At 43.3% G+C, this 22,461-nt stretch overlaps 1 protein-coding gene and 1 pseudogene across 1 annotated transcript; both read right to left on the reverse strand.

The window, feature by feature from the left end:
* Positions 1-1,750: 1,750 nt before the first annotated feature.
* On the reverse strand, positions 1,751-12,155 carry CD86 (CD86 molecule; the record flags this gene model as incomplete). The annotated part of the gene is made up of 4 exons (XM_006028558.2): positions 12,110-12,155; positions 9,452-9,790; positions 3,413-3,724; positions 1,751-1,888 (listed from the first exon to the last, which is right to left on the reverse strand). Coding segments are annotated over exons 1-4 (835 nt in total), but the record flags the coding sequence as incomplete, so codon positions are not given.
* Positions 12,156-19,250: 7,095 nt separating this feature from the next.
* LOC106722458 lies at positions 19,251-20,801 on the reverse strand (annotated as a pseudogene).
* Positions 20,802-22,461: the final 1,660 nt, after the last annotated feature.

Here is a 22,461-nt window from a genome sequence, read left to right on the forward strand (position 1 = left end):
CCCAGCCACTCCCAGAAGCGGTTACAGTGATCACAGTGATCAGCCGTCACGGGATTGCCTGGGGGACACCCCCCCCCCTGCAGGATCGCCCAGGGGAAACCCCCACCCCAGTGCAAGACTGGTCGTGGGGTGGGGGGGCACAGGCCCCCCCCGACTAAGGCAGCACCAGTCGCCCATGGCTCAGATCACATTCTAACTTTTAGTATGGCACAGTAATACTTACTAGGTGAGTCTACATGTTCATTAATGCGCTTTTTCTATCATGCATTAAATTTAGCACCTCTAATATGAGGTACTAACTAAATGTGCATTAGGCTGTCCTATGCACAGTAGTGAAAGCACATGCTTTTTTAGTGATGCTCATTACTCAGTAGCCTAATTTTACTTGCATTAGCATATTAACACAGTTTTTGCTGTGATACTCGAATGTTCAGTAAAACGGGTTACTGCACATTAAAGTGCACATGTAGATGTGCCAACTATGATCTAAATAAAACATGTCTTAAGTGTTTTGCATGACAAGGCCCCTCGAAGAGAATTACGTCTGCTGGGGACTGCACTCTGTTTGGCTGTGTGAACAAATGTAGGCCCAGAGTGTCTGGGGAACATATTTTATTCTTGATACAAGAAAGGACAGCACTCCCATATTAGGAGTAGGATCCTTTTGATTTGAGGTAACTGCAGGACTTTTGGGATTCAGTGCTGGAGCAGTATGGAGGAATTCAAGCACAGACTAAAAATGAAGACTAAATTTAGTTCTCATTCAGAAGACAGGTCCTTCAGTATAGCATCTGGAGTAACTGATATGGGAAGCTGACAAATTAATTACTATTAATTACTATGAATTTGTCACTATTACTATTTACTGGTTTTGCTACAGTCTTGCTCCAGCTGGCAGTGGTGCTAGACAAAATAAGTTTCCACAACTCCTATGACAGATGAGCCAAATCTGTCAGGGAGGGAAGCTGGCAGAGGGGTGGGACTAAGGATGTGGAAATATTTTAAGACTGTGAGAGCTACATGCAGGATAAGAGAGAAGAACACGTCAGTCTGATAAGGGAACTGGGGATAGGGAGGAATACATGGATATGCTGGTATATGGACATGCTGCTGGAAAGAGGATGCCCTTGAGTGGGTACACAGTTGTCCAGCATAGTGAGTGTAACCAAGTTGCTAACATATCAGATGGCGCACACACCTTTCCTCTTGGGTGCAAAGACATCCATCCACTCCTGTTGGAGATATCATCAGTAAGGGGGATGGCTTAGAGAAACATAATTTCTTCTAATCAAGACTAAGCTATGCTAATTGACATAAAGAATCCTTTCCTATTCCCATCTGTTTTCCCACCTCTGCCTATCTAGCTGTTCAAATGAAATCTCATAATCTCCTCTTTTATCCTGATCCCTATACTCCTAGTCTTTAAGTCACTGACCAAAATTTAAAACCAAATCACTTCGCCAGTAACAAGAAGAGTCTGATATGATATCTCAGGGGAAAGGGTGTCCTCAGGAGATTCCCATCTCTGTGCAAACCAGAGATGAAGTGGTGTTTTAGATATAAAATATTAAGAAGTTTTGTTTTGCAATTTTAATTGATTCCTTGCTGTTCAGTATGCATGCTGATAGCCAGTGTATTATCAACTAGCTATTTCCATTTGACTGTAAGATGAAGGATAATGTTCAGAGGGACTCAAATGAAGAACTGCGATGTGGAAAAAAGCAGGACTGAATGGGAAGCAAAAACTTACAATGGCTGGTAGAAGTGTTACATCTACTCCTCTTTCTCACCACCATCACAAGGACCACACCAGCTATGACCACTCCAGATATCAACCCAACTGCAAGCAGAATAATGGGGTGCATGACTGGTGTTACTGGTTCTGGTGCTGAATAAAGAAAGGAGTACAGACTTTAAATCTTTAACACTGATGATAAACTCATTTAATGACAGTTATGACCCATCCCATCTAGCCCAAACCATCAAAGCACATAAATCAAAAGATAATGCAAAAACGTTTCCAGCATTCCTTGCTGCTTTTACATTGCTTTATTTGAGCTTGAAATCTTAATGGCCACCTCAAAAATATTAAGGGAAAATAGTTTCCTAAAAGCATGGAATGTATAACAGTTAGATGTGTTGATCTCTTGATATAAGTGCATGTGAAACTTCTGTTAAAGTTTTGTGCTAGAGTGTAAATTTGAGGAACTGTACTAAATATTTCTTGGTAACTGTTGGAGGTGGAAGTCATAGAACATATGATATGTTCTACTGTGCTATTCATAGTGTTGCAGGGGGATATGAAAGAGGCGCAGAATGCAGGGGAGTTTTCCCTTAATTTGTTATTATCATGTCCTTAAAAGTTTAGGTTTGGTTGGGGGTATCCTGAGGCAAGCTGAATTGAATTTCACTTGAGTTTAACTCCTGGGTGCCAATATAGGGTTGGTGTATCACTGGGGTAGACCCTCAGTCAGGGAGAGAAGCTACCTTCACTGCTATAGTCATCTTTGGGAGTATTGATCTTTGTGAAGGGCATAAGAGGCTGTGTCCTGTCCTTGGAAGATTTATCTATGAATCGTATTTCCCTATTGTGATGTTTGAGGAACGGAGCGTCCACCCCCTCATGTTTTTTTTTAAATGGGACACAGACAACTGCAGCAGCAATAGCAGAGAACATGCCTACTCAACCCTGCTTTCTACCCTACTGCCATTCCCTCTGGAAGATGAGATATGCTTCACCCTGCAAGAACACCCAACCTGTCAAGGGGACACAAATATGTACAAGGGACTGGCATATAGAGCTCCTCTACCCTGATCCATTCATGTCCTCACGTACAAATTAAAAAACGTGCTAAAGGGCACTAAAGGATTTTTCCTCACAGTGTGAATTAAAAAGGGCTTTTTTTTTTTAATGGGGAGGGGATTAAAAAACAAGTTCTCTCATATACAATGCTGACATCTTCTGATGTGCCCACAGCAGGGTTTGAATGTTAGTTGTTTAGTCCCACAGCTCAGATGTCTCCAACTTGAGCTACAGATGTAATTGTAAGCCTTTCTTTGGCTCAGCCAGTACAGGAGACTTTGACATACACTTTCATAGTGGATTATAGAACAGCAGCAGTATACTGGAATTAGGGGTTTCCATTCAGCAAGAATCATGTAGCTCAGTTATTAGAGATGGGCTAATGAAAGCACTTCTGTGTGAAAGGCAGTGGGTCTGAGTGGATAATTTGGGGCTTACCAACTAGAATATTAGGTTCAACTTTTTGCCACTTTTTGTTATTTATAAAATAAAAGTTTTACACTGATGGTGACTGCCTTAACCTTCACTAGTGACTGTTGTGTCCCAATGCACCTCAATATTCATGGCACCTAAAGGCTGAAAAGTCAGCATGGCCAAAGCAAGACGCACCAATGCATAGTGACTTTGAGACAAGGCTTTCCATTTTCCATGTTGGGTAAACCAGGCAGCTGATGTTAATGTGGGTATCCATGGGAACCTGGATGGTCCGAGTGATGGTAACCTTATACAGCTTTGTTTTGTCATCCTGAAAAACTGCCATTTGGTCCACATGTTCCTCAGTCAAGTTTCCCTTTGAAACTTGCCAGCTCATCTGTGTGGGCTCTGGATAGCCCCAGCTGGAGGAGCAGGAGAGATTCAAAGCTGTGCCAGGTTCTACCGTTCCCTTGTGTAGCTTCACTATTTCTGGCTGACTGTAGTTAGCTAAAAACAGATCAGAAAAAAGCACCATGAGTCACACACATTATTTCTACTTGCCGCTGAAGGTTCTCAGGGACAGAAGTGGGTCTGCCCAGGGAATGGTCCTGAAGCCTGTCATGGGGTATTTACTTCTTTTGCCTTCTCTTGGCAGTGTCCCCCAGCCATACTCTCCTTTGCCTCAGTACTGTAGTGCCCCAAGAGAAGGCCTTTTGAAGCCAAGCCGTGGACTGTTTTCTTCTAACTAACTCCCAGCCAAGGTTTAGAGTTGTTATAAGGAGCAAATTCAGCTCATCACCTTTTTATTCCAATGGAAAAAAGAGAAAGGTATTTACTGACCAGAAGCCATGATGGGGAGTTATGAGGAAGCATCAGAACTGCCCTGTTTTGCTGGTTCTTTTTGGGTTGAGCAGTGTAAATCAAGGTGACCATGAATATAAGAGCAAGTCATCAAGACATTTAGAAAGCCATTCTTCAGTTACGTGTATACTAGAAGCCTGGGGGAGGGGGGCAGTGGGAGGGTGATGAGCACTATCGATTCCGAGGAGATTCGACTCAATTCGGTGGCCGAATTTCTGAATCTGAATAGAATCAGGGGACCAATTTAAAGGTCTGAATCAATTCAAAGCTCTCCAAATCTTCAGAAAAGATTCCTGCCAGGCCCCCCAGCCCCCTGCCCACTCCCCCAGTCCCCCCATTGCTGCCCACCCCAGCTCAGTACTTTAAAGAAAAGCCCCGGTGCTCACCAGGAACTGCCAGGCAGGGCGCGGCAATTCTCCTCCCCCCCACTCCCGGGGGGGGCCCGGCCCATGAGCCCCCGACTCCCCCCTGCTCTCCTAGCCCCCACATGGGTGCCCTGCCCGGGCCAGCTCCAGCCCTTTAAGAAAAAAAAACAAAAACAAGAAAAGCACCAGAACTCACAGCTCCTGCAGTGGCCTTGGGGCTTCAGGGGCTCATCCAGAGCCCCCATGTAATGCAGGGCAGTGGGGGCCAGCAGGGATTGCCCCCTGCCAGAGAGAGCAGTGAGTACTGAGGTTTTTTCAGGGTTTTTTTTTTCTTAAAGGGCCAGAGCTGGCCCATGTGAGGAGAGCTGGGGGGGGGGGGGGGGGGCGGGGCTCATGCAGAGACCCCCATGCAGTGGGGGCAGCAGGGATCGCCCCCTTCCAAGCAGCACTTGGTGAGCTGGGGCTTTTTTTTTTTCTTTTTTCCACACAAGTGCTGGGAGCTGGGGCAGCCATTTCTGGGCTGGGAGAAGGGTGGGAGATGGGCCTAGCCTGGCTGATTCAGCGATTCGGCCAAATTGAATTCGGACAGTGATTTGAATCACCGAATCGAATCACTATCCCCCGAATCAGCCGAATCCGAAGCGAATACTAGCTGTTTCGCACAGACCTACTATTAGGCTCAAAGACTGAGTCATGATCTGGCAAGAGTATTACAGTCACTGCACACTGCCCAGCTTGCAGTGGAATGAATAGACAGAAAGATCAGGAAGCAACACTGCATTACAAACACTTTTTCTCATGTTAGAACAGAAGGTATTCCTATTCCTGTCTCTGGTTGTTACATCCCAGGGTCCCAGCCTTTTTGTCCTAGCATCAGGTTGCTATCAGGAGCTCATGTTGGTTTGCTTGACCACTGTAATTCTAAATACTTTTCAAAAGTTGTTCCTTTCAAAGATGCAGGCCTCTACTCCATAGGTACAGCCTTCATTCTTTGTTCTTGGATGTATAACTCTGTATGGAACTGTATTAAAATACTCTTTTTCCTTAATGGGCCCAAGTTGCCAAGTAATCCAGAGCAGTCTGTGTGACTGCCCTAGCGTTATTTTTTACTACTCTGTGACAGTTTATGTTGCATCCACTTTAAGTGTGAAACTTTCACAGGAAAAATTCCTGGTAAGAGATAATATTTTACTAAATATTAGGAAACTAACAAAAAAGTTAGTTCAAAACATTTAGTTTTAGAAGCATATACATAGCAATCCTAATTAATTCTAATTAGATGGATTAATTAAATACTAATTAATTCTAATTAAATTAGTTCTAATTGAAAATTACTCAATTTTTAAAGCATAATTTTTATAAACCTTTGCTTGTATATTTCTCCTTTCCTGACTGGGAAAGCTGCACAGAAGAAATGCAGCAGTAAGTGGTTTAAATCTGAGCTCCTGAAATGAACCAGAAAAGTTTGAGAGAATTTGTTGTGCTTACATCTGAGCCATCTATTAATACCTGCTCAGACACTGGCCAGATTCACCACAGATAAAGCTTCGCTGATGTCAGCTCCTCCTGAATTTGTCTTTAGGTGCCTCAGTATTGATATAGGTGCTGGTTTAATATACTGACGTTCAAACAGTAGACCTAAGTGCCTTACCACATTCCACATTGTTGATCACTGAGACTGTTGAGATTAGCAGTCAGGATTCTGGAGGTGAGTAGACTGTCCAACTACACAATCACTAGAGCAGTGGTTTGTGAATCATATGCTCTCTCTCTCCACATTTCCAGCTGCTGTTACAATTCTATTTTTTTTAACACTGAGGAAGGCCTTGAAGCCTGTAAATGCAGCCACCAGTTTTGCCATCTTTATTAATACAGGTTGCTGTAGAAACAGAATGATGCCAAAGCACGGACTGGAGCTACCAGCTAAACAACTAACAATAACTAATGAGTTTCTCAATATGTTTTCACTGTAAGCAATTGCCATTTTTGTCCCAGGGATGTTGTGTACATGCAAATAGAAGGCGGAATTCCCACAAGATATTGTAAAAGAAGATATGATCCAAATCTGTTTATTGTCTTGGGGTTTCCTTCAGTTGAACACTTTAGTTCACAGACATTGTGATAGGAGAAAATCTATGGCAAAGGAGACTTTAAATTCTCTTTCATTCAAAATGTAATCCCCCAAACTTGGCAGCTGGTATATAGATAGAATAAAAACCTTCTAGCCAGGGAAGCTGGCATTTCAATAAAGTATTGACTTCTATAATTAACTATAACCAAAAAGGAGAGTGCAAAGATAGCGAAAATATTCAAGCCTTGGCCTCTTTCAGTTTACTCTGTTATTGGTCTTCTCTTCCCAGTGACAATGTGTTTGTGATTCTTTCTCTTTTACTGAACCCAAATATAGCAGGACTGAGCCCCAGGGGTGGCCGTGATGCCCCCTGGTGGCCTTGTGACTCCTGCCCTGCTCCATCTCTCTGAGTCAGGGCAGACCTCTTTCCTTTCCTCTCTCTTGCTTGCCATACTTTGCTGGTTGTCATGGGATGGGGTCCCCAGGGATGGCCGTGACACCCCTAGGGCTCTGTGTCAATCTTGCCCAATGGGCACCCTTTTCCTCACCTGCCACATCTTGCTGGTAATTATAAGAAATAGGGAGGCTGCCCTCGAGTTTGTGTTTGGACACAGTCCTGATGGACCCCACTGAACCCTGTGGGTTCTTGGACCCCTTTTGGGTCTCGCTTAAAATGGATGCCTCACGGGACACCCTCAGCCTTATGAGCTAGATGCATGGCTCCAAAACTGCCCTTTTACCATGCCCCAAGCCTCATGGATAGTATTTAAATGTTGTCTCTCTGAGGCCTTAGTCTAGTTCAGCCTCCTGTCATCACTGGGCTCTCCTCAGCCCTGTCTCTGCGCCCACACTGGCGCTGGGGTCTGCTCACCCCTTTGTCACTGTGCCCCCTGGCACTGCACCCACTGGTGCTGGGGTCCCCACATGTAGTGTGCCCCAATAAGGCCTCTTCCTTTCCCAATAGCCTCAGCCTGGTCCATTGGTTTATAAACAGCAACCAAAATATGAGCCCTGGGCCAGAACATAATACAAGCAGTTCAGGGTGTGCTCTGTCCCTTTAAAAGAGTCAAACTTCCCCCCCACCACTAAGTGTCTTGTAGGCCAGGGTACTTGGTGAGCTCCTGGAGCCCCATTAGGCCTATATGCAGCATATCAGGTGGCCACTAGTGTCTCTGGGCAATTCTTCCCTAAAGGCTCCTTCCCCTGGCAGCTGCCAAAGAACTAACTCCAGCTGGTCTCAGCCCTGGGGTTTATGTGTGCCCAGGGCCCTGCCTTCTTCTGGGTGCAGGTGCAGGCTAATTCCCTTGTTAGCCTGCTGCCATAGTAACCTGCACCTGTGGGGTTTCTGTTTGGCTCTTAGGGCTCTCTCCCTAGGCAGTTTCTGCTCTTAAAGGAGCAGGCACCTTAGTGCCCTGTGACACTGGTATTATTTATGAGGAAAAAGGGAGGTTGCCCCCAGGGTGCCAGAGCAAGCCTTGGTCTACTACTAGTCTGTGGGTTCCCCCTGAACCCTGCTAATCCCCGTCCTGCCTACAGGCACTAGGTGGGGTCATCCCAGCCCATCCATACTCTAGCATGCTTAATTGACTTAAGGGCTAGTTTTGTGGTCTCCGACCTCCCCTACAGCCACATCCATACCTTATGGAAGCTATGGGTCATAACTTAGGTAGGGCAGTCTGCCTTCAAAACAGCACCAGGCCTCTACTCCCTTGTTGGGGTCTTGGCCTTTCTGGATTCTCCCCATTTGCTCTAGGTGGGCATTTACCCTAGGCCCACTGCCCTGACCTGGCTTCTGGGCTCCAGGCCTAGTCTAGCCCTCTTGGGTTCTGGTTTCCACTCTCCCCGGCTTTGGGTCTGGCCCTGGTTCTTGCCCTCTCCGGCTTCTTGCCCCTCTTGGGCTTTAGACCCCTGGCCCTCTTTGCCACTGTTCAATGCCTTGAACCCAGATCCTGGTAGGCCTCAAGATAGCCACATGCCCCTCATGCAGCACTGTGATCTTCTCCTCCCCTGATAGTCACAATCCAGTGCACTAATATAAGCCTACTGGTTATAATGCAAACTGTCCACACACAGGGTCCAAATATAAACCTCAGCTTGCTGGCTGTACAGCAAAACTTTCCCCTACTCTGAACTGTATTCTTCTGCAGGCCCTCAGTGCCTTCTCAGGGCAGCAAGGCTGTCGCCACACACTCCTCTTCAGGCTTTTGTTCAGGAGCTTCTCTCCCTGCCATGTGCAGGGCCAGACTGACTGCCTAAATAGAATATACTAAATATTACTCTGTCAACCTGCAGAAATCAGTGTAATTCTCAGTAATGCTTCCATTTTTCTTTGGAGTAAGCGTCTATTACTCCATGCATAAACTTCCCTTTATTTTTAGATTTATTTTCCAATTATTCATATCCACAACATAATCTCACAGTGCCTAAAAAGAACTTAAATTGTTTCAATGACTCTTGCCAGTAGTTCACTACAAACCTATGGCTACTTAGACATTGGCACCCTAGCAAATACAAATCAAACGCAAAAACCCAAATTCAGGAAGCATGTGTTACAGAGTGTCCTAAAAAGAAGTGTGGAGTGTCTTGGGGGAGAGTCAGGAACTGTGTGAATCTGAACAAATCATTATCCTCTCTGTGCCCCAGTTAGTCTCGCAAGGCATGATAACATTGCCCAACTTCACCTGGGTGTTATAAACGTTCACTGGTTAGTGTCAGAAAGCCCTATGTAAGTGTAAATATTATTTCAAAATGGAGAGCCCTCCACTAAAAATATCCAGCTATCTGGACTCAGAAATTCTACTGGGGTGGCAGACTGTCAGTTTTAGAAATTAAGGTATATATCTAGTGATTCAAGAGTACAGCATGCTCTCCTGGGCAGTGAAAAGATGAAATGGAAACAAAGATACCAGTAGATGGAGGACACTAGTGAATACATACCAATAACAAACAATTGGGACTTGGAATCATATATCTTCTCCAGTCCGCTGCTTTTCTTGTGTTGTATAATACACACATACTGCCCTTCATCCATAATCCCAACATTTAGAAGACACAGAGTCCATGTGTTCATATCCATCATTGTGCGATTTATGTACTTAGGATCAAGGTTGTCGGATAGCTCCTGCCCACGATATACCTCATTCACAACCTCTGACTCCTTTTGCCAAAAAACTATCAGTTCCTTCACATCAATGTTGTCAGGATTGTGAAAATTACATCGTAAGTATGCAGTATGATTGACAAATGCTTTCTCCTGAAGCATGTTGACAGCAGCACCTTAGAGCAGAAAAGAAGAATCAAGCTTCCAGAAATGAGAGTAAGCCCCTGTCTAGGATCTGCTCCCACCATGGTGAATGCCATGAAAGTAGGCTATAAAGCCTCCACCATGCAGGTATCTTCATACCAGCACATGGACTTTGCCAAGGAAACCATTCTGGGAAAACCAACACCTACCTCACTCTAGTTACATGTCAGTGAAGTGAGAACAGCATAAGTCTCACTTTCTGTCTCTGCCTCCCAACTTCATGAAGGTGTTGTAAAGCCAAGTAATAAGACTTGTAAAAAGACTATTATTCTCATCTGAAGAGGAGCAAATATGAAGTTCTGTTCATGTCTGATGTGATTCTCTAACTGTGCAAAAGTTTACATAGCTACAACTGGTTTTAAGTAGACAGTTAGCTGGGATCTATCATTTCAGCTTCCTTTTCATCCAGATACTCTAGCAATAGTGTTTATGAATTAAGTACAAAACTGGATTTGAGCCAAGTGTGTCTGATTCAGTGATGTTGCTCTAAGTCTTTAGATTGTATGAAACAATAGTTCTTAGAGATATGAACTGCTCCTGTCTCAGTGCAGCATTCACCTGGAGTCTAACAACAGGTTAAACATTAGGACTATGCAAAGCTTTGGTCCCTGATTCGATTTGGCAGAGATTCAGCCCAATTCGGTGGCCGAATCTCTGAATCTGAACCAAATCAGAGGACCCTTTAATCTCTCTGAATTGAATCGGAACCCTCCGAGCCGATTCAGAGAGATTTGGAAATATTCGGCGATTCAGATATAGACATAGATTTAAATGTTTTTTCTACATACCTCTAGGTAGCAGGCTGCTCATGAACACTGCGATGGTGGGGTGGATGGAACGTTCCATGGGAACACAGGGGGCTTCCCAGCACACACAGCAGCAGACCCAGAAGTGGACCAGAAGTACTTCCAGTCCACTTCTGGGTCTGCCACGGAGTGTGCGGGTGGCCCCCTGTGCCCCCTTGGCTCAGCGACTGGTATCTCCTGGGTCTGGGGGGGCACCCAGGGTCCCCTTGTGGCCAATAGCTGAGCCGGGGAGGCAGGAGGGACCCCCAGCACTCTCCCTGGTGGACCTGGAAGTGGACTGGAAGTAATTCCAGTCATTGAGGCCCCCCTGCACTCCCGTGGGATGCTTCATCTGCCCCAGCATCACAGCAGTCATGAGCTGTGCTGGTACCTCGAGGTATGTAGAAGAAACATTTAAAGCTGTGTCTGTGTCTGAATCTCTGATTCTCTGAATCAGCATTGAATTTTCAGATTCAGATTCGGCTGAACTGAATCAGGGACAGTAATCTGAAACAACTGTCCCTGATTCAGGCTGAATCCGAATCAAATAGAGCCCACTTCGCACACCCCTATTAAACATCCACCCAATTTCACTGCCAATCGTTTTATCAGAAATAGCTAGCTGGTGGACAAAAATTGTTTGCACACCTATAAACTGACTTTTGTTGAGTTACTCCCTGATTTACACTGCTAGTTACAGTATGCCTTATATTTCTCTCATTTAAACAAGTTTATCTACCATTGTTGGATATAGTGACAGATACTGAGGGGAGATAGTTGCTGTTAAGTGTTACTGGAATGTGTAATGGAATGGAAAGTGTTACTCTGAATGTATAGGCAGACAAGGTTCTTTGGGTAAATCTGATATCTTTTATTAGACTAACTCAAATAGTTGGAAATATTCTTCTTTGTAAGCTTTTGGGTATTTAGACCTGAAAGCTTGCAAAGAAGAATTTTTCCAACTATTTGAATTGGTCTAATAAAAGATATCAGATTTACCCAAAGAACTTTGTCTGCCTATGTCCTTAAACCAACACGGCTACAACCTATACCCCTGTTACTCTGAACGTATAGGCACCTCTGCCCTGCCTAAAAGGAGGAGGAACACAAGAGATGTATCTTTTCCCAGGAACCAAAAGACTGAACTGCCTCATGGATAACAAACAGAACTCTCACCTTCCTAAATGCAGCCTCAGTTGCCATAGTTCAGAGATCAAGACTTCTAGCTTCACCCTGACATTTGCTGATATAATTATTCACCAATGCAAACTTCTGAGACATGTTAAAAATGAAAATGTAAAAGCAGCATAAAAATGATTTTGACATAAAAATATATGATCCAAGTGATACTGAGGCTCTGCCACATAATTTAGATATAATGTTTCACATAGAATAGGTGGATTTGATTTTAAAACTGAAATCATTATAAGTATGTTTGGAACTGGTAGGAGCCCAGCAAATGTAGCTAGTCAGCACAGTCTTAACAATTAAAATGGTGTCTCCTACCTGGGAGAAATGTCATCAAATGAAGAAAGAATTCATACAGTTCCATGGCACTAGTGCAAAGGAAAATAAAAAAAGAAATCAAACTGTTAGAATTTGAAAATTCTTCAACAGCCTGCAAAAATAATACTTTCTGCCTCTAAAATTACTTAGCATCTCCTGTAAGGTCCTAACCATTCTTACCTCTCCCTGAGTTAAAAGTATGTTAAACAATCTACACCCCTTAAACAATCTTGACACCTTGAAAGTTGAGGAGTAACAGAAAAACTCCATGGTAATTGCATGTGTCCTACTTATTGTTCCTAATATTGTCATGTACTTCACAACACTTTTAATCAAGGCTACACACCAGCCTATTGGGAAAATGGTTATTCTGTGCACATTTTACAAACGAGGTAACTGGAACATTGGCTAAGATCACTGCAGGCAGAGTCTGGGACATGAACCCGAGTCTCATCCATTTTGCCCCACTGATCTTTGAGTAAAAATGGCACAAATCATCTGCTTGTCTATCCCACTGTAATGACAACACAAGTCACATGACACACATTAAAAATAAAACATTATCTTCATCCACACAGGGGATAGAATTCTTGTAATAATTTGGGTCTAAGTCTTAGATGTAAGTAGTGGTTGATAGCAGCTATCAACACCTTTCAATGTGGGGTGTCCCTCATCTCTGTTCTGCTCAATCTTCCAATGGGATTTAAAATGTTGACACCCTCAATTACTTATCTCCCAGACGGAAAAAAAAGAAAGAAATCATTTAACAAGTTACAAGTCTGGGGAGAACAAGGGGACTTATGGAGACCCCAGCATGTGCAACATGCATAACCTACAGAAGCCGTAGAGTTTAAGTGACCTTCCACACCTGAATAGGCTAAGGCAGGAGCAATCATACAGGGAGCAGAGAGTACACAAAGCCCTAGTATGTGGCAAAGAGGGTAGCAGGGGTACACAGAGCCCCTTATGACTCCTGCATATGGAAAGTACAGGAGACCAAGGTATATGGGAGAGGTCAGAGGGCTGTACATTGATCCTGACAAGAGGGAAAGAATGGAACAGGGAACATGGGGGAAGAGGAGAATGGGGCTGAGTCATATAGAACATGGAAGAGTCCTGGACATAAAGGGTTTCAGGGGGCAATAGAGTAAAATGGAGGCAAGAGAAACAAACATCTACTTAGGCAAAATGGGAAAGAGAGTATGAATGGTCTTGTAAACTAAAGATTATTACCATTGTTTCGAAATATGCTGAAACTAGCATAAACACAGTATTAGTAAATAAGAATGCCTTTTTGTAATAATAGGCAGGAAAAGTTCTTTAGGTAGATGTGATATATTTTATTAGACCAACTAAATAGTTGGAAAAAAGTTCTTTGCAAGCTTTCAGGCACAAAAACCCTTCTTCAGGCACTGGGAGACTGCTGCTGTTATGAGTTCTCCAAGACAGAAAAAAGGCTAAACTAAACAAGTCTGTGAAGATGCAAATGAGTGGAAGTTTGAAAGACAAAGGGTAGAGATAGGAGGGGAGTGGGGGACAGAGGGAAAAGTGTGAAGGAATGTAGGTAGTCAGCAAAAGGCAGAATCAGATGTAAGGCAGGTTATAACTTGTTATAAATTCAATGTCTATATTAAGTCCATAGGCAGACAAGGTTCTTTGGGTGAATCTGATATCTTTTATTAGACCAACTTAAATAGTTGGAAAACAATTATTAAGCAAACTTTTGGGTTCAAAAACCCTTTGTCAGGCTAAGGAAGTTACAACCTACATCCCTATATTAAGTCCGTGATTTTTTGTATTCAATAGATTTATGAAGTGAAGTTCATAATAATACTAGCTCTAGTGTGGGAATTTCCATTAACAGAGCATGTTGTATGGAAAGGAGCTAGATTACATGTGAGATGGGGAGCTGTGCAGGCAGGGCTAGCCACCCATATGTGTGTGCATGGGTTAACTTACATGTTTAGTAGAGTTTATAACATAGATTAAAATTGTTTAGTATTTTATCTAGTGCATACAGTGCAGATATTCCTTAGCATCTGATTAGAAACTGGAACTACTAAAGACAAGATGCAAAAAATAGACTAGCTAAACCTTGTAGGCAAGTGCGTGTTTGAAGGAAATGCAGCAGAAGTCAGGAGAAAATAGAAGCAAAAGTTTGAACAAATTCCCTGTACTGTGAGTGGTGCAGACAACAAAGATGAATGGCTGAAAACCAGCTTTATTTCTTTCTGTGGCTGGGGGAGAAACAATAAAACAATTTAATGCTCATCAGTCTGAGGATGCAGGAGGAGAAACAATAGAGCAATTTAATGCTCATCAGTCTGAGGATGCAGCAGATAAAGAAAAAACAGAAATCTTAATAAATGTGTTTGAGGCATACTGTGCACCAAGGGAAAATGTGGCACAAGGCATACAGTTTTCATTCATTGTCAGCAGTCCCTAAGTACAAGCACAACTGATTTGCCTATTTACTAGAAGACTTCAATGAGTCTTTAGATAACTGAGGGGGTTGATCAGAGATCCACATGTTCAACTGCAAATGTGGCAAATACTTCTGGGAGGAAAGAGTTGATCCTGGTGATGTTGGATCACAGATCTCTCCCTTTGTCTCTCTCATCTATCTGCCTCCATAATGAGGTGATTTGCTCAAAATGATTGATGTCTTGTTGTACATCACAACACCACTGGGGACAATTAATTAGTTGAGTCTCCCAGGTGTTGGTGTTAATATTGCATTTTTTCAGATTGGCCTCCAAGTTGCTTTTGAATTATTTTTTGTGTGTGCACCTTTAAAGCAGAGGTTCCCAACCACCAGGCCACAGCCCAGAAGTGGGCTGTGAAGGGTTGGCTGCTGGGTCATGGCACAAGCCCCCCCTGCTCAGACCCCCACCTGTCTGTCCGGGCAAGCGGCATCCTCCACCAGCAGTCACATGTGGGGTTAAAGCTAGGCAGTGAGACAGCCCTGGGAGGGAAGCAGGCAACTCCATGCGCCCTGTCCCGCTCCCGTGATGATTCGCAGGTTGGGAACCACTGTTCTAGAGGGATGACCATTGGTGAATTGGGAGTATAGGTTCTGTTATGGAGCTGGTTGTCAGGCATGTTTGACATGTCCTGTCCAATGAAGCTGGTGCTGTGTAAACAAGGCTTCAATCCTGGTGGCATTTGCTTGAGCCAGAACACTGGCATTCATTCTTTTCTTTCCCATTGATACTAAGGATTTTCTGAAGACACCACTGATGGTAACATTCCAAAGTTTTCCAGTGTTTCTGATATGTCATCCAAGTTTCACACCCATACAACAGGTAGGGATGACAACGTATCTAAAAGCAGCACTGGCAAATTTTATCTGACATTGAATATTATTGTCCATGTTTATCTTTTAGGAAAGGTGGCTACCCAGATAGGGAAAATGCTCAATATTCTCTGAGGATTGCCTTCTAATTGTAATGTGTGGAGGAGCAGCTGGGTGGTTGGAGTGGGTTGGCAAAGTATTGATTTTTATGAAGTTGATGATGAGTTCAAGAATCTGATATGCTTCATAGAAGCAATCAAAAGTGACCTGGAGCTCTTCAATTGAGTGGGCACACATGATACAATATTAAAGAATAGTAATGGAGGTGTTGGTTATCTTGAATTTGGAACATAACCAGTTGATGTTAAAGGGATACCCAGCCATGCAATAGTGGATGCTGAATTCAGATGAAAGTCTGTCACCACTGAGATGTGGAATAGCTGCAATACAGATAGAAAAGAATGCTGGCAAGATATTCTTGCTTGACTGCAGTTCTAATAGTGAAGGGGTCTATTTCTGAGCCATTGCTTAGGATGGTTTCTGTCATATCATTGTGAAAGAACGGTAACAAATTTTGGTGGGCATCCAAATCCCATCACAATCTTCCATAAGATAACATAACATCTTCCATGTTAATTGAATCAAAGGTCTTAGTTAGGTCAATGAAGGCCCTCTAAAGATCTTGGTGTTGTTTGAGGCAATTCTCTTTGCAGCTGTCTAGAAAAAAAATCACATCTATTGTACCTCTGAGTGATCTGAAACCACTTTGGGATTCCGGTAGAATCTCCTCAGTGAGGAAAATGAGTCTATTGATGAGAATGCAAATGAGGATCTTCCAGCTATAGACAGGAGAGCAATACCATGGTTATGGTTGCGATCTGATCTATCTCTGATGGAGATAGCAATCTATCTATGTATCTATCTATCATAGATTTCATAGATTTCATAGACATTAGGGCTGGAAGGGACTTCGGAAGATCATTGAGTCCAGCCCCCTGCCCCAGGGGTAGAAAGTCAGCTAGGGTCAAAGGATCCCAGCAAGATAAGTGTCCAAACATTTCTTAAAAGAGTCCAGAGTAGGTGCTTGCACCACCTCTGGAAGGAGTCTATTCCAAGCCTTGAGAACTTGGACAGTAAAGAAGTTTTTCCTTATGTCCAGTCTAAAATGGTCTTGGAGAAGTTTGTAACCATCGGACCTTGTCATCCCTTGGGACGCTCCGGCGAACAGGCATTCCCCCAGATTCTGATGCACACCCCTGATGTACTTATAGACTGCCACTAGGTCACCCCTGAGCCTGCACTTTTCCAGGCTGAAGAGTCCCATGGCTCTCAGCCTCTTGTCATAAGGCCTATTCTCTTGCCCTCTGATCATGTGCATGGCTCTCCTCTGGACTCTCTCAAGCTTCTCTACATCCTTCTTGAATTGTGGAGCCCAGAATTGGATGCAGTACTCCAGCTGTGGCCTCACCAAGGCTGAGTACAGAGGGAGGATGACATCCTGAGATTTACTTGAGAAGCATCTACAGATGCAAGCCAGAGCTTGGTTTGCTTTACCTGCTGTGAAATAGCATTGATGGCTTATGTTCATCTTGTGGTCAATCATGACCTCCAAGTCTCTTTCGGCCATGGTGCTAGTGAGCGAAGCGCTGCTGAGCCTATAAGTGTGCTGTGGGCTTTTTCTCCCAAGGTGGAGCACCTTGCATTTGTTGGTATTGAATGTCATCAGGTTTGTATCCACCCACTTTTTAAGCCTATCCAAATCAGCCTGGATCACCAGCCTATCCTCAGGTGTGGATGCTCTACCCCAACATTTAGTGTTATCAGCAAACTTGGCCAGTTTACTTCTGACACCAGTATCCACATAGTTGATAAAGATGTTGAAGAGAACACGTCCAAGGATGGAGCCTTGGGGGACACCACTGGTCATGGAGTGCCATGATGATTCACTTCTGTTGGTGGGACACCAAATCAAAGGCTTTTTTAAAGTCCAGATATATGATATCTATCTATCTATCTATCTATCTATCTATCTATCACTGTAAGTTACACAAAAAGGGAAAACAGAGAACAACATATCACAGGGTTAAAACTGACAACACAAACTTGTTAATTTGGGGAACTAGATTAATTCTTTATTGACGATTGCATTGTATGTGGGATTGCATAATACTTATTGTGCGCAAGATTATTGAAAGAAATTAATTTAATATTTGAACTTGCTTGGATCATTGAGCATTAAGCAGAGGAAAATATAATAAAAGGAGGACTGCGGGAGCCAGAAAAAATGTATACATTGACAAGTAAACTCATATCTAATAAACAGTCAGAAGTATAGTCAAGTACCAAAAAGCAGTCTCCCACCAACAAAGACTTGAAGGCAAAAAGAAAAAAAAAGGAAAAAAGAATTAAAGAGAAAACAGAGATCAAGAATGTTTTAAATGTGAGCAAAGCCATGTCATAACTGACTGCATAAGGGGAAGACTAAAACCATTTTTCCAAAATATGCCATTTGAGAAAGGAAAAGCCCCAGGGTAAGCAGATTTTAGCTTTTAAAGAGACACATAAGCAATTCACAAAATGTGTTGCTAAGTATCAGTGGCGAAGGGTAGGAAGTGCACAGGGGTGCATGTGAACCCCCTGAGAGCACCAGTGCACCCCCTGACAGGCAGCGCTCCCCGCTTAGGTGATGGGCAGGGGGAGCAGGTGGGAGCACTGGTACATCCCCTGCGTGTGCTGGCTGGGGAGTGCGGGCACCAGGTGAAGTGCCACTGGCACTTTTAGGAGTGCTGTGGCTGCCACCAGGAGCACTGCTTGTGTATCCCGGTCGATGCGATCGGTCACAGGGAGACGCTTTTTCCCCCAGTCGCTGACTGGTCGATGGGGGGCCACATGCCCTCCCTGACTCAGCACCAGTTGCCCATTCTAAGTATGTTGAATACAGTGCCTTGTAAGAACGAGTGGATCTCCTTACTGATTGCAAAATAGAGAGATTTATTATTGTTACATGCATATAAACCAATATAATGGGAAATACTGTAACAAGGAGGGAACATTTCCAGTTACCTACAGTAGAAGAAACATTGGCAGAGGTAGATAGCATTGTCAGGTTAAAAAAGGGACCAAACAAATTCATACACGATGGATCTATTAATAGCTGTTGAATGGATCAGTTGGACATATTTCCTCTGGCATCTCTAAACCAATAACTGTGGATGCCAGGGAGGGTAATGGATTAGGAGGCAGATCACTTAAATCTATGCAGTTTAATGCTCTTCCTCTAGTATCTACTTCTGCCACTGTCAGAGACAGATTACTGAGGTAGATGAACTATTTGTCTAACCCAATATGATATTTCTTATGTTCTTCTATAAGGGAAAGATTTACCAAACTTCCTTTTGGTATCTGTTTAATTCCTGAAGTGTATCAAAAGAGCGATACAACAGACATATGAAGGTCCGGAAAGCACTGAATATTATATAAAGGCAGTCCTCGCACTTACAATGGGCTATGTTCCTGGAAAAGGTGCTGTAAGTCGAAACGATGTAAGTAGAATCTGATTTTCCCATAGAAACAATGTTATACTAGGGAGTTATGTTCCTGACCAAGGGCCTGATGCTCAACTTTTTATAGAAATGACCATAAACACCATATTTAAATCAACTATTTAATTTTATTTAATCAGAAGGTGAAGGAACACCTTCACCAGGGTCATGGAATGAGCTTCTTTGGGGAGATTTTTGGGGAGACTTAGGGCCACTTGATGGCTTTTTGAGAAAGTGATCCAGGGATGCTTGTTTTACTGTCCTCTTTTTCTCATTGTAAATTTCACTGTAGCATGCATAGACATTACAGATCAAGTTGATGGTCCTTGAGCTGTGTTTGAGGTTGGGATCCATTTTTTTCAAAAATTGCCATTGCAGCTTCTAAATGCTTGAAGACCTCACTCATCTGCTTTGTTGTCATGGTACTTTGAATTTGGGCCTGATTTTCTGCCTTCCTTTGCTCCTCAAGATGGACAAGCTCTTCATTGGTCAGTTCCTGGGAATGAGAGGCCAGCAGCTCCTCAGCATCTTCTGTTTCAACTAGCTGTAGCTGGCCAGCCATGTTCACAACATCAGTAGTGACTTCATTCAAATCCTTCAAATCCTTGGAAATCATAGTCAAATTCTGGACACAGTTTTTTCCAGATACCATTGAGGTTGGATTCCTGAACCTCCTTCCAAGATTCTCCAGTGTTCTTCACTGCATCCAGGATGTTAAAGCCCTTCCAGAATTCCCTGAGGGCTGGTCCACCTTCCTGGTCTGTGATACTGATGGCCCGGGCAAAGGTTCTTCTAAGGTAGTAAGTCTTAAAGGATGAAATGACCCCCTGGTCCACAGGCTGGGTCAGCGATGTTGTGTTGGGGGGGCAAGAAAACAACCTTGATGTTAGGGTCTAAATCTGCAAGGTGTGCAGGATGTCCAGGGGCATTGTCTAAAATTAACAATGCCTTATGTGCAAGGTTGTTCCTCTCACAATAATTCTGAACAGTCAGCACAAAATAGTCAGTGAACCATTCCTCAAAAAGGGCCCTAGTCACCCAAGCTTTACGATTTGATTTCCAGATGACTGGAAGGCTGCCTTTAGCATAACCCTTAAGTGCTCTTGGATTTTCGGAGTGATAAACAAGCAAGGGTTTGAATTGAAATCACCCGCAGCATTTGAACCAAGCAAAAGGGTAAGCCTATCTTTAGCTGCTTTAAAACCAGGCATAGTTTTTTCTTGTTGGGTGATGTAAGTCCTGTTCTTCCAGAACAGCCCAGTCTTGTCGACATTGAAGACTTGCCTGGCACAATAACCTCCCTCTTCAATGATTTTAGCCATTTTTTTAGGAAAATCTTGAGCTGCAGACTTATTAGCACTAGCAGCTTCACTTTGCACCTTGATGTTATGCAAGGCATACCTTCCTTTAAAACGCGTGAACCAACCCTTACTCGCACCAAATTTTTCATCCTTGGATCCCTCACCATGTTGTTGCTTCACAGTGTCAAAAGACTCAAAGCCTTGGCTTGAATGTTGGCTAAACTCAAAGGCACACAGCACTAAGTTTGATCCAGAATCCACAAAATCAAAAGTCTTTCCATCTCAGCCACAAGTTCTGCATGTTGCATTATAATAGTGGATAGCAATGAGGCCGCGCTTTTAATTTCACCACTTATTTTTTCCTTTTCTCTAATAATAGTTTGCACAGTAGTACGAGCTAGGTCCAATCACCTACCGATTTCAGTTGGTGACAAGCCACTCTCGCTAAGTTTGATCACTTTGGCTTTCACTTCTAACGTGAAATTGGCTTTTCTCCATTTCTTATCAGAACCCTCACCATCACTAGAGCACTGCCTTTTCCTTTTATCAGCCATTTTTAAGGACTGAATATAAGACACATCAGGAAGCAGAAACCCCTGCACTAAGAAACATCAGGAAGCCACTAAGCAGAAACCCGCACACTAAGAAACATCAGGAAACACAGACGGTCATACAAAATACAGGCAGTCCTTACACTTACAGCAGGAAGCAGACTGAATACAGTACTGAATATAAAAAAGTTTAACACTAAGCACTAAGAATCCAAGAATCTGAAGAATACAAGAATATAAAAAACTTGTATGTGTATATGTATGTCTGTGAGAGAGATTACCATCTTATCAGCCCAGTGATTTACTTGGTTGGTACAAACTGTCCAGCACAGAGGGAGTTAAATGCAGCAGGAGGGATGAGTGAGTGCTGAGCTGGGAAGAGACTTAACTCTGCTGCTGCCACCACACAATCTCCCTGTGCATTACCATCGTTGGTGGTTGTAGCAGAAGAAAGATTCTCTGTGACCCTCCTCACTCCCCTCTCTACCCTGCTCAGGGTGCCAGAATTCCCAGTTACACCTCTGTGTTTTCTCTATAAGACAGAAAAGTGTTTCAGCCAAAACTTTTTCTTGGTCCTATGAGATTCTGTTTAGGTTTCACTGTATTTGTAGGTCATTCTCTTTCTGCTTCAGCCTACCAAAAAGCTAGCAAATCCCAAGTTGCGGGGTATCATTTTTTTTATCAAGGGGATTTCCTTCTCTTAGACTGGAGCTCCCTTATTAAATGAAGCTGCTCTGATAATCTTTCTGTAATGCTGAATTTCAGCGAGCTACAAAAAAGTCTCTTATTAACAGCCATATTCCCTTTCCATACAGGAGAATCTTAGCTTTTGATAAAGTAAATGAATACATTTTTAGATCTTTTCTGCAGAGGTGCAAGGGTGCAAGTCAAGACAGCAACTGGCACCTATAATAAAAAATCTACAGTGTACCACAACCAGCAAGGCTTGTTTTGCAATGACTGCCTCACAGTAGTAATATAGGAACTGAAAACAGATGAGAGAAAGAAAAGAATGCAGGCAAAAATACCAGATTAAAGGTTTTTCCCTTCATTTGGTGTTTGGTATGAGTGGGATTCAGAGGCATGAGGGAGAGGGCAGAGAGGATGGAACATATTATAAAGGTCATCCTTCAGGGTTTCCTGGCAATTATCCTCTCAGGTAGGATGGGAAATAGAAAAAGAGTGAATCCCCACTGACTTCACAGATACAGGGGATCTACAAAGTGGGGAACCCCCAACTGCACAGCAGAAAGATGATTCCCCTGGAGGTGCTACCCCTCACCCTCTCTGAGCTGTCCAGCTTTTACATGGTGCTGCTAATAGATACAACTCTTCAGGTACTCTGTTTAGAACAAGGGTTGGAGCAGAGGCCAATGAGGACAAGCGTGGTTGTTTATGGCATTTCATTTGTACTTTCAGGATAAATGCTTATCCCCCTCCTTCTACCTTCGTATTCCCTCACTTTACATCTCTGCAGCACATAACATGGTAAGAAGAAAGAGTGCCTGACTATAACCCAGTGATGAGGGCTGGGGGAATCCTAGGTTCCAATGTGAGGACTTTTTACACACATTATCTAATGCAGCAGTTCTCAAACTTTTTGGACTTGTGCTCCCCTCCATAATTTTTGTGAACTGAGTGGTGCCCAATATGAAAAATGAAT

This window comes from Alligator sinensis, unplaced genomic scaffold (assembly GCF_000455745.1).
Source record: "Alligator sinensis unplaced genomic scaffold, ASM45574v1 scaffold422_1, whole genome shotgun sequence".
NCBI lineage: Eukaryota > Metazoa > Chordata > Crocodylia > Alligatoridae > Alligator > Alligator sinensis.